The sequence below is a fragment of the Camelus ferus genome, chromosome 13, assembly GCF_009834535.1.
Source record: "Camelus ferus isolate YT-003-E chromosome 13, BCGSAC_Cfer_1.0, whole genome shotgun sequence".
NCBI classification, from domain to species: domain Eukaryota; kingdom Metazoa; phylum Chordata; class Mammalia; order Artiodactyla; family Camelidae; genus Camelus; species Camelus ferus.
The window spans coordinates 63,692,570-63,705,025 of record NC_045708.1 but is presented as its reverse complement, the minus strand read 5'-3'; the positions used below and the strand labels follow the sequence as shown (position 1 = coordinate 63,705,025).

At 45.2% G+C, this 12,456-nt stretch overlaps 1 protein-coding gene across 5 annotated transcripts in view; it reads left to right on the top strand.

Moving 5' to 3' along the window:
* The window catches only part of MCOLN2 (mucolipin 2), a 50,226-nt gene that overhangs the window by 17,373 nt on the left and 20,397 nt on the right, over nt 1-12,456 (top strand). For all 5 annotated transcript variants that reach the window (XM_032494697.1, XM_032494695.1, XM_032494696.1 and 2 more), the window contains 4 exons: nt 3,074-3,247; nt 5,008-5,161; nt 10,522-10,606; nt 10,706-10,802. In XM_032494697.1, the coding sequence (XP_032350588.1) occupies nt 3,074-3,247; nt 5,008-5,161; nt 10,522-10,606; nt 10,706-10,802 (510 nt within the window). The remainder of the gene's footprint in view (nt 1-3,073; nt 3,248-5,007; nt 5,162-10,521; nt 10,607-10,705; nt 10,803-12,456) is intronic.

Genomic DNA, 12,456 nt, shown 5'->3' with positions numbered 1-12,456 from the left:
GTGTTTGGCTCTGCCATTGCAGGAAGGGGACCTCGTGATCTCCTTCCCAGGGTTTCTTTCCTCTACTGAGAGATGCTTGGGAAATCCTTCTTCTGACCTGAGGCTGGGCCACACGTGTGGAGCTTAGCTTACTCTATGAACAAGAGAATGGAGGAAATTTCTTGTTCTTGATGCCAGATGGCAGGTGGTTCCAAGCAGAGGTCATACCTTCATGATCTCTCATTCCCAAAGTTGAGTTGATGAGCTTTGAGCTTAAAGAAGCTGGTAGCTGAAAATATCAGCAAATTGAATGCTGATCTCTTGGTCAAGTTATTCATTCCCCACTCAATTTGGGGGTTTCTTTAGCTTAACTATGAGTGTGAGAAGAATGGGTCTAATATCCCCACATCTAGAGTTAAGTTGGCAGCATTTCCATTTGAGAGGTAGTGTGGCCAAGGGGTCAGGAGAAGGAACAGGTGAGTCAAACAGACCCAGCTGGGATCCCCGTTCTCACACTTCCCAGCGGTTCCAACCTGGATAAGGTACTTGATTTCAGGTTGCACGTGTATAAAATGGGATCTTATTCATCACAGATTCAGTATTTAACTCTGACATCATGGTAGCCACTATCCCAGTTTCTGAGTATATAGTAGTGGGGAGAAAAGAAAAAAAAATTCCTGTCCTTGTGGAGCTCAGTGTATCATCTCCCTCATAGGAGATGGAGAATTAAGTGAGAAGTAAAAGTTATAAATTTTAGGCACAGTGCCTGGCACTCAGGACAGAAGAGTTGTCATTCCACACCATGCAGTGTCAGCCTTGTCCACTTTGTATCCCAGCTTGGCATGGAGTAAGTACTCGGCAAACTTGGAATGAAGAACCGAATCCGTGTGTGTTGTACCAGTTTCTTCATTTGTGTATCAGTATTTAATAAACCCTGAAACGGTCATGTGTGCATTGGTTCCCTGGTTTATTTTTTTAGCTTTCAAAAAGCAACATGGCCTTTCCTTTTCTGGCATTTCCTACAGGCCCCATTGATAGACATCATATGCTTGAAAGAACGCTTAGCCTTCAGTTGATTTTCAGCACAGGTTGGATGCTGTAGGGACTTCTTATCTGACACTTCCCTCAGCACAGCTGGGTTTAGCAATTGCCCGATCCCTTGACTTGATATTTGAGGAATGTGACCTGGTGAGACTCAAAGGGTGTCATCTACGTACCTTCTCAAACGGTATTTGCAGTCCTGGAGAACTAGCACCTAAATTCTTTTCTCTACAAGGAGTCTCAAAGGCAGATTTTTCAGCAGATGGAAATCGTGTGGCATAACACACATGACTTTGGAGTTAGACTGGCTTTCATTCTACTTCAGTGAGTCGGGCAGTGTAATGAAGCTGAACCTCAGTTTCCACATATGTAACTGGGGTAACAGTAGTAACATTTTCATGGGGCTGATGCGTTGGTAAATGAGATAATGCATGTAAAGCAGTTAGTACGGTGCCTGGAGTACGATAATTGCTGAAAAGCAGTAACTAATATTTTAAATTATTTAGCCTTGACAAAAAGTCAGACAAAATTCAAAAGCTAAAGAAATATAAATCACTTAAAATAGGTAAGTTTGCATATGCAAATTAACACTTGTTTCATCTGGAAGGAGTGACAGCAGATAACACGGGTCAAGGTCATCAGGTGGAACGTGCTGATTTCATGCATGACAACAGCCCCAAATTGTCTTGGTGACTTGGCAGGGTGAAGATTCGCAGCAAATTTTCTGGACTCTCATTATCTGATAAAGCAGATGAGAAGATAAAGTGGGTCCACGGGGAAGGGTGTGTGGGGCAGGGCTTATAAAGGTTTGACTTCTGCCATTGCGTGGGTGTGTCGGTGTGTGTGTGTGCACGTGAGAGACAGAGAGAGAGCTGTAGAGCACGTGTGAGGGAGTAAGTGTGCAAAAGAGTGAGAGTGTGAGGTGAGTGTGGAAGCATGTGTGTGGGAGAGTGTGCGTGAGTGTGTGTGGAGAGAGAGGCTGTTTGTGTGTGTAATTGCCTGGCTTTGAGGGGGGCGAACATTTAGTGCTTGATCATTTTCCCTGCTTGGATTTTGAAGAAAACCTTGGGGCAGAAAGACTATTTTCACTCCTGGTGAAGAAAGCCCTTGGGCACTTACCCTTGGGCTGGGATGCGGTATACGGAGCTTTGATGCTGTAGGTCTTGGAGGCAGGAACCCTTAGGTATAAATCTTACACAAGTTCTTGCAGGGCTGGAGGGACAATGATGTTACCTCTTAGTTGGAGTAAGTATTATATAGGCCACTTTTCAAAAACATTCTTAAAAAGCCACATGTGAGGCATAGTTATGATTTTTTAGAAATACTTATAATTTCTAAATTTTAAATCATTTTGATTTAACTATCAAATAGTAAAGTGGATGAATTAGTGCTTTACTAAGTATACTTGACCCTCGAACATAGCGGGTTGGTTGGTTTGTTTTTGTTTTTGGGGGAGGCAGTTGTGTTTTTATTTATTTTAATGGAGGTGCTAGGGGTTGAACCAGGACCTCATGCATGCTAAGCAAATGCTCTACCACTGAGCTATACCCTCTCCCAAACATAGCGGGTTTGAACCACGGAGGTTCACTTTTACGTGGGTGTGTTTCGGTAATTAAACACGACAGTGCTCCACGGTCGGTGATTGGTTGAATCCTCGAATTCACAGGGCAAACTATAAAGTCAGATTAACCTTCGCATTGTTCAAAGGTCAAATACACAGCCGTTCTTAAAACAATTAGAAATTTAAGTGTAAGAAAAGTGGATTCAGACTTAACTGAATCCTTCCTCTCCTTCTCTGTCATTAAAGGCCAGTAAGGTGGTTAGTCCCTGGAAGTGGTCATGTCTCCTAATTTTATGCCATTTCAGGTGGCAGATGTAGCTTGCTGAGGTTACTTCTGGGGGAAAGAATTCTTGTATTTCGACATTGGTGTGATTAGTAAAGTGAGATTTTTCTTGCTGATGTTTATAGGTGAGGGTTGATGAGAGTAAGAAGGCATTTGCTTCCCCTAGTAAAGGGCAAAATCCACATACTTCTATTTGCTTTTCTTTCTAGCTTGTTCGTTTTGGTTTAAGTAACCAGCTGGTGGTTGCTTTCAAAGAAGAAAATGCTGCTGCTTTTAAGCACTTGTTTTTGAAAGGATATTCTGGCACAGATGAAGATGACTACAGTTGCAGTGTTTATACTCAAGAGGACGCCTATGAGAGCATCTTTTTTGCTATTAATCAGGCAAGTATTTTGTTGTGAATTACCTCTACTTTAAGAATATATTGACACTTACTCTTGTTGTCTTTGAAAAAATAATTATACATATATTAAAATATTCTAATTTAAATTTTGCATAGCCTGCCAAAAAAAGGTTTTATAGCTACATTTCCACACAATAGATTTTTGCCTATTTGAAGTTTTCCTTTAAGATTTCCATTTGTATTTATCCCTTCCTACCCACTACTATGGGGAGAGTACACGAATAGTCACATAGCTAAGAGTAAGCCCACACTCTCGGAAGGTCTGATGGGTGAGAGGCCAAACCTCAGATTCCAGGGTCTCGATTTTGATGCATAGCACTAACGAGCCTTGCTGAATGCTGAATGTGGAGGAGGATATGATATGTGTGTATCTAGGCAGTGCTGAGAAACCAGATTGGGAGGCCTGAAGAAAGTGTTGAAGGGCAAGAAATTTTTATTCTTTCTTTTTCATTCATTCATTCATTTACTCATTCAATAAATATTTGAGTACCTCATATATACCAGGTACTGTTCTAGACACGGGGGACACAGCATGAAGGAGACAGACAAAACCCCAGTCCTTATAAAACTTAATTCTAGGGGGGAGAGCCAGACAAACGAAAAGAAGTGAAATGTAGTGCTGAATGCTGACTCCCTGAAAACACCACCAAAAAGCCGTGTGGATGAGCAAACCTGAGCCCACCGCCAACAGTGGTAGAGGAGGTGCTCCCTTGGCCATTCATGCTCAGTCGAGTGTAGAGGGCAAAGCCCAGATATAGATCTTGAAGTCTGGTTTAAGGCAGGTCTTTCGATGAGAGGAGCTTGATAAGAACAGGGTGAAGATATTCATATAATAGTTTAGGAATGGTGGACATAGCAAGGTGAGGGTTGGGGGAAGGGGTGTGCAAAGACTCTTGAGAGTTAATTGAGTAAATCTCCAAACTGATCATTTGTTTCAATGCGTTTTGTTTTGTTTTGTTTTGTTTTGTTTTGTTTTGTTTTGTTTTTTGATGTTCCTGAAATAAACAATACAGTTGTTTGCAACTTTGATGTCCCTGGGCAAAAGTTTCCTGAAATAATAAAGTCCTATGAATGAAGACAGTGGCCCGTAAGGCCCTGTTGGTGCAGATAGGCAGGTGGTAAATTCTCGTTAATGTACACGCCGTGGGTGTGGATGGCTCGGCCCTCAGTGGTATGCTGGACAGTGATAACTGGAATAAAGCAGGGAGGAGACTGGGAGTGCCTGGTGCTGCCTGTGTGCTAGTGATGGATGTTTGCAGTTTTCACTGGGTGGAAGGAAAGGCCTCACTGAGGTGGTAATATTTGAGTCGAGGCCTGAAGGAGTGAATCTAGCAGATAGAGAACCAGGGCTTCTAGGCAGAGGGAACAGCCAAGGCCCCATGTGGGAGCAAGCCTGGGGAGCCCCAGGAATTGCCTGGAGGCCAGTGTGGCTTTGGGAGGTGGGGGGTGGGGCCGAGGGACCCTAGTGGGCTGTGAGGTCAGCGAGATCGGCAGGACCTTGGCTTTGGCTCCGAGGAGGTGGCAGCCTCTGTCTGCACGTTCGCTGTGGTTTTGAGTTCTATGAGGTTGTGTGTTTCTGCCCAACCTGGGGATATTACCTTGGTATTTTATGTTGGGGAGTTCTATTGAGGGATATGATATACGCACTAAAAAACCCAGCTGAATATATATTCCATATGCTGTAACTTCTCACGAAACTCTTCAAGCTCATAAGTGTTTTTATTTAACTATTTTTAATAGTATCATCGCCTGAGGAACATATCCCTGGGGACCCTTGGTTATGGAGAAAGTGAAGGCAACAGAATTGGCTTAAAAGTCTGTAAGCAGCATTACAAGAAAGGGACCATGTTTCCTTCCAACGAGACACTGAATATTGACAGCGACATTAAAATAGGTAATGCAGGGATGATTTCATTATATGCCTTTGTCGTCTTCTGTAGTAAGAGCAAAAACACCCACGTGTGCTGGCAACCCAAATGGAGCAGCTTTGCACTTGTGGCAGCCAACCTATTTGAGGCTTTGCCATTTGCACGCAAAGGGCGTTGGCTCAGGAACCTGCGGGCCTACTGTGATAGGACCAGGAACATTTGTGGATCTCTTTGGTGCAACTCCAGATTGTTGGTTTGGGGGTAAAAGGACAGGTGTTTCCTGTCTGTTTAAGATTTTCCCTCCAGGAGGGGGCGATTAGAGTTTTTGAAAAAATAAGCCTCTAGTTGTTAAATGAGATAATGTGGGTTCAAATGCTTGGTATTTTTGCTTCTAATCATTTGTTAAGTATATTAATGCTCTTCAGAGGTGAATTGTGATAAGTAACTCATTTTCTCCTTTTGGAGGTTGTTTGGCAACAAGTTAACATTTCATCGAGTAAAACTGTTTTATGACATCTGTTAGGAATTTAAAAGCATACCATAGGTTATTGCAAAGTATTTGACTTAAGGCTCTTGAGGTGTGGTCATTCATTCAGCAAACCCTGGTGTATGTGCTGGGGCTGTGGAGATTAATTGGTCCGAGCTCCTCCAGCAGCTGACAGGTGAGGAATGGGGGTCCTGGTGGCAGTGTGAATTTGGGGTGGCTTTATTAAAAAGAGAGCCTCGCAGTTCCTTTGACCGTATTTCCTATAACCCAATTGTAGGGCGCCTTGATGATACAACAGAAGAACAGCCCTGCAAAACAAACGTTCTAATTCTGTTTCCACAAGCTACCTGTTTAGAATCTCTTCCTGAGTAAATGTGTCCCATACTCCTGACCCTAAAAGAAACAGACCATAAGCCAGCACCGTCAGGGTCCCCAGGTGGCCTCCAGAGGCCCATCTAGGTGTCAGTGGCTTGGGTCTGTGACCAGCAAGCTTAGAATGTCGCTTGTCTTCCTGCCCTGCAGGCTTCGCTGTCCTGAGATCTGTTTGGTAGTCAGTCTGCAGGAGCTGACCCTGTTTCACTCTGAAACCTTCTGAGCTGCCAGCTGGGCTCCGCTCTGCGGGCGGCTCCTGTAGCTGGGGTGGCAGTACTGAGTGGGTACCCCCTCTGCTTCCAGTGAGCCACTGGCCACTTGTCCTCTTAAAAATGTGAGACTGAATTGTATGCATCATATGACTATTTTCCAATGATTCATATACTGTTTTCCTCCATTGATTTTTCTTGGAAAATCAACTAAAGAAATGTGGCCAAAGTTAATACCAGTAGCTAGGTGGGCCGGGCAGTGCAGAAAGCCAGGTTTATTCCCCGACCGTTGGACTGTGGCGTCCTTGGTCATTTCCTTTCAATCAGAAGATGGAATATTTTTAAGCAAATGGAGAGAAGCTGATTATTAATTTGACTTTATTTTAAGAGAGACTGCTTCAGCAAGTTAAGTTAAGCAAGTACTTTTTGACTTAGTTAATTTACAACTTGTCGAAGAGAATTTTTTGATGAATCTATTCAAAAGCTCTCAAGAATATTTTTTAAATGCCTAATACTGGGTTTTAGAGCTTCTTGTCTTGGGCACATTGGAGGAAGCCTGCAGGGGACGCAAAGAGGGACTGAGTTTGACTTCACTGGTGTGGCATTAGAGTTGAAGTAGGTGAATTAGCAGGAGCTGCTCTCGATGAGTCATGAAGTCTGCAGTATCTTAACTGTTAAGAGGAGCATCCTTCAGTATGCTCAGTGCAGACCCTGCCTGCCTGCTGCTGTCCTGCTGGGTGGATGTTTAGCTGCAGGGCTGATGGTACAGCTCAAGCTAAGGGTTTCCCTTCATTCTGCGGAGAGTGTATCCCTCTGTCGCTGGCTCTAGACCTACAGCTGTACAGTTCATCCTCACTGCGGGGGGTGCTGTGAATCCTGTTTTAAAAAAATGTTTACAACATTTAGATGGAGATCATTCCAAGGCAAGGGTTTCACGTTCTGTAATGCAGAGTTTGAATTCCTTATGTCCTCCTTTCTGCGTGTTCTGAGCATGAAGCATTATGTCCGTTTCAGCGTTTTCCCTGCTGTTTTGAGAGCATACAGAGCCACCCTCCCTTTGCCTCTGGGAGGGTGGATATTTCGCTTGCTGGGGGCTTCTGCCCTCGGAGTGAGATTCATCTGAGCGATGAGGCTGCCTCTCTGATACCAGTGTGTTCTGTCTGAGGCCTGACGTTTTATTTAGGGCTTCTGCCAGCCTTTAAAAACATCCCAGTTCTTGGGCTTTGCTGCCACCAGGTGCTTGGTGGCCTCATTGCAATGACCGTAGCATAAGGTCAGCCAGACTTCAAGTTCGAGTGTGTATGTAGACCAAGTGTAGCCCTGTTATTACACTTACAGAATCTGAATAACCAAATAGGCTTTTATGAGGCAGATTTTACACTTAGAGTAAAATTAACCAACAAATGCGGTCAGATTTCTCTGAATTTAAGATGCCATCAATTTTTGAAAAGACTCATCTATCTTAGAAACATTTGAAAGTGAAAAAATTAATGTCTTAGAATGAATGAAATACAGGCGAAGACAGCCTAGTATCTGGTACACAGATTTTGGACATATTACTGCTTTCAGAAGACAGTCATTTACTCAGATCAGTTTATTTTTTTTTCTTTTACTTTACCTTAGAATAAAGGTAGAGCTAGAAGGGCCTTGAATATCCTCAGCTGGGCCTTCACTTTACAGCCGAGGAAACCGGTGCTAGTCAAGCTCAGTGACTAGGCCGAGGTCACGCGGTGATTCAGTGATGGTGGGTCTTTGCTGTTCCCGCCCGATCACATGGCATCACACAGGTGCTTGTGAGAAAGGCAGACTCTCAGCCCCTCAGATCGGTCTCTACCCCCTGCCCTACCCTTCAGCAACCAGAGTGATACTTTTTAAAAATTGGGTAAATCAGGTCACGTCACTTGCTGGCTTAGAAACCAGGCATGACTTCCCATTCTGTTTAGAATAAACCCACAGGTCCCTCTGGGACTGGCCTCTAGCCTGCCTCTCCAGGCTTCTCATCTTGGCGTCTGCTTCCCTGCCCTACATCCTTGCTGCTGGTTGAGCTAGTCAAGCTCTTTGTTGCCTGGGGCTTTGTGCGTGCTTTCGCCCTGCCCGGAGCGCCCCCCACCCCCAGGATCTGTGCTCAGCTGGGGCTCTTCCCAACCTCTGGTGTCCGTTCAGACACCCCTGCACCTCACAGCCCTTCCCCAGCCAGCTCTCCGGGGGAGGGCCGCCCACCCAGTTCTCCTCCATCCCTTCCCTCCGTCTTCCCGGCATTCTGCACACTGTGAAACCGTCCTGTGTTTATTTTTCACTCTTGCTGTATCTCCCCTCCTACACTGTAAGCCCCGCACAGACCTCATCTGTCTTGTCCATTGCTCTGCCCTCAGTGCCTGGCACAGTGCCTGGCCCATGAAAGCTTTCAGCAAATATTTACTGAGTAAGTGAATGAGTCAGAAAAGCATGAGTCACGGAGGGATCCTGGGGCTTTGGAGCTTCTGAGCTAGATGCCCTGAGGTCGGCCTGCTGAGTGTCCCGGTGAAGGCAGAGCTTGGGCCCTGGAACTGAGCACGTGTGGATTTAACTTCTGCTTGGCCAGCAGCTACCTGTCTCCCCTTAAGGAAGTTTCTTGGCCTCTCCGAGCCCTTGGTTTGTCCATCTGTAAAATGGCAGCAGTCGTATCTCTCACAAGGTTGCCCTGAGGATTGAACAGGACGAGGCGTTAAATGAGAGTGCATCCCCCAGCACAGTGCCGGCAGAGAGTGAGTCCCTGTATGTCTCTGCTCTTTTTTTTTTTTTTTATCATCATCCATCTTTTCTTATAAAAGACAAGTTTCTTTCGATTAGCTGCCCACGCCGTACCAATCAAGACCTGGTCAGGAAAACCAACATTGAATTGTTTCTTGACACAAATAGTCCATTTGCCAAACACAGGGAGGCACCTGCCTGACACCCACCTTCCTTAAATACTGTGGCTGCTGGGTCGCCCTTGCAGCTCCGTACTTGTTTTTGGCCCAAGGTGCCTGATTTTCATAGCATGTGTCCTGCACCCTCTGAGTGACCTGCCTGCTTGGCAGTGGGTGTCTATCAGCACACAGCAGTGGTGCCCATGCTCCCACGGACCTTATCCTCCCGTGGAGGGGATGGGTGAGCAAATAAAGGGTCACGTCGTGGGAGGAGATTCTCAGGGAACTAGCCAGGGGGCCAACCCGGATTCTCTAGCACCTTCTGAGTATCTGGCACTGCAGTGGGCCCTGACTTTTCCATTTCCAAGGGCACGAAGGGGCAGCAACAGCCCAGCGAGAGTCAGCCAGGCAGGTTCACACCCTTTCTGCCCTCAGGGCTGGGTGACCTTGAAAGGCGTTACCATGAAAGTTGTTCATTGTCTCCAGCCCTCCTGGGTTTCCTGCCAAGGTGCTAGGCTACACAATAAAAAGACTGATTTCTATAGAATCAGTCTTTTACAGTTTACAGCTCAGTTTGTTTTTATTTGAATGCAACCTTAGTTTCGTTTTCTTTCTTTCCTTCTTTCTCTCTTTCTCTCTTTCTTTCCTTTACTTTGAAAAAGTACCAGGCTAAACAGAAAAATTGCAGAACAGCACAGGGGTGTCCCTGTGGACCCTTCATCCGACTTTCCCAAATGCTACCGTTTCATCACCTTTGCTTTATCATTCTTCCTACATATGAGAATTTCTCCTGGGATATATGAGAACAAGGTACAGATATGCTGTCTCTCTCTCTGAACGCTTGTGTGCACCTTCTCCCAACAAGAGCACTCCCCTCCTGCCTGCTGTGTACTGCTCAGAAGCAGGGAGCCAGCGTGGGTACGATGCAGTAACCCACAAGCCCTATTCACATGTCATCAGTTGCCCCCATGTTCTCAAAGCAAAAGCCACGCCCAACCTCCCTGGTCCAGGGTCACATATCACATTTAGTTGTCTGTATCTTTAGTCTCCTATAATCTGGAGCAGAATTAAGTTCTTGGCTTTCTTCCCTTTTTATGACCTTGACATTTTTAAAGGGTCCCTCCCGCGGGTTTTCCTGTTTCTTTATGACTAGGTTGACAGTTGTGCGTTTGGGGAGGGAATACCACACAAACGGTCTGTTATTTCAGGAGACACATGCTGTCAACTTATCTCATCACTGGTGGTGGTGACTTTGATCCCCTGGTTGAGGTGGTACCTGCCAGGTTCTCCCCTGTCAAGTTACTGCCGTAATTAACAAGCATCGTGGGGAGACACTTTGAACTTTGTATCTGCTTCTCGTCACTCTTGGGCCCCTGGTTTCAGCATCTGATTGTTGCCTGAACAGTCACGTTGTCCTTGCATTGCCCTAGACTGCATTCACCTGGACCTCCAGGCCCTCTCCCAGAGCTCTCAGGACTGGAAGAACTCATCCTTCTTCAGCCTGGAATTTTATCGGTAAAGAAGTTTTTAAGTTTCATTGCCCAGGAGACAGGGATGGGGAAAGGCGAGGAGGAAGACTGTGACAACTGATACCTTGAAATATTTTTTATTCAGGCTCTTACAAGTTGAAATCTCCTTTCAACTCAAAGGCATCGATCTACAGACCATTCACTCCCGAGAGTTACCAGACTGTTACGTCTTTCAGAACACGGCAAGTGTCTGTTTTACTGAGCCACTTTTTTACCATCAGCTAATAGATGTATTAGGTGCAGTTGTGTTTAAAACAGTTTTCATGCCACTTTATGACATCGTTGGTCCAGAGGCCACAACTTCTCAAAATGACGCAAGACTGTTTCAACTTTTTAAAACTAGATTTCTGGGTTGAAAAGAGGAGTTTTCAAAGCGGACTTTGACTTCCTGCTCCAAATTACTTCTAAAAAAAAAAAAAGTTTATGACCAATGTTTTAAGTGTCTGTCATGTTTTCCCACTTTCAGAGGAAGGTCTTTGCAAGTATTGTTAGCAAATGTTTTCCATCCTTGAGACAGAAATAGCCCCCTTGATCTGAAGGCCAGTCTGCAAAGGATCCGCTGTTGCAGCTTTTATTTTGGGAGGGGTGCGCATGCGCAGAAGAGACTGCTCTGCAGGGGCAGGAACCCGCCCTCTCTCTTTCATGGAGTTCCTCCCTTCCTCCCTCACTTCCTCCCTCCGTCCCTTCCCTTTCTCTCCACCCCTCCATCCCTTACTTCTTTCATGTTTCTTGAGGGGCAAAGCTGAATGCTAAACTGAAAGTTGTATGTAACTGCTTCCTTAGCAATTCAGACAAGTACGTCCTTCAGCAAGGATCACTAAGTGTTTTCGTGAGTCCCTACCTGGCAGGGGGCAGGTACCACACTCTAGAGGTACAGTGGCCCTCAGGAAGCTTGCAGCCTAGTGGAGGAGACAGACAGAAAAACAAGTCACCAAAGGAATAGAAGTAACGACAAATTGTGACATGTGGCAAAAGGAAGGATGTCTGCAGCACAGAGTAGCATGATTAATCTCTCCAGGGTGACCTGCATGTTACAAAACACATCAAGAAAACAGGCAAAGAGCTTGGAGAGCTGAATGTCTAGGTGATCTGTGATTAAGCCCACAAGTATCTTTGAGCATCTCTGAGCGCAAGCCACGTGCACATCACACGTTCTCAGTGTCATCCAGGAATATCATTATGACCAGACCAGAGAATTAAGCTACACAGGCCTCATTTCTCTACCTATGAGCTATGATGAAACTTCTACTAAGTCTGGCATTCAAGGGCTCGTTTCCCTCCCATAGGAGAGCCCCTACAAAACTTCTCTCAGGCTCCGAAATGCTCTGCACGTTTCACTCACACACTTTAAGTGCTCGGAACATAACGTGAAAGACTGAAGGCATTTGGAAATCTTAAATTCACCCCGGAGCCTCAAAGCAATCTTTGTCACTTCTGAAAGTCTCATATGTAGCACTTGAAGCAAATAGAGAAATAATTTCCAGCCTCGAACAAACCTAGAATTTCACACTCAGAGGACTAAATGAAAGCAAATGCTTGCAAATTCCATTCAGTGTCATAAATGAGGTCTTCGTGTTCTCTTGTCAAAAACTGGTCAATTCTCATTTTTGTTCCTTGGGTTGGTTGGCTGTTTTGCTTTAGGATTTCTCTGAATCTGAATGAATGTGGGTTTAGCAGAATTTCAGGTATTCACCCCTTGGACCGTATTTCTTGGTTGCTAATAGGACGTGTGAAGGAGTCAGGTGACGAGGACATTTCCATGCGTATAGTTGTCTTTGGATCAGCGCGCTGCTTGGATGCTGCTGATGCTTTGAGCAGAGCTGATCGAGCATGTCG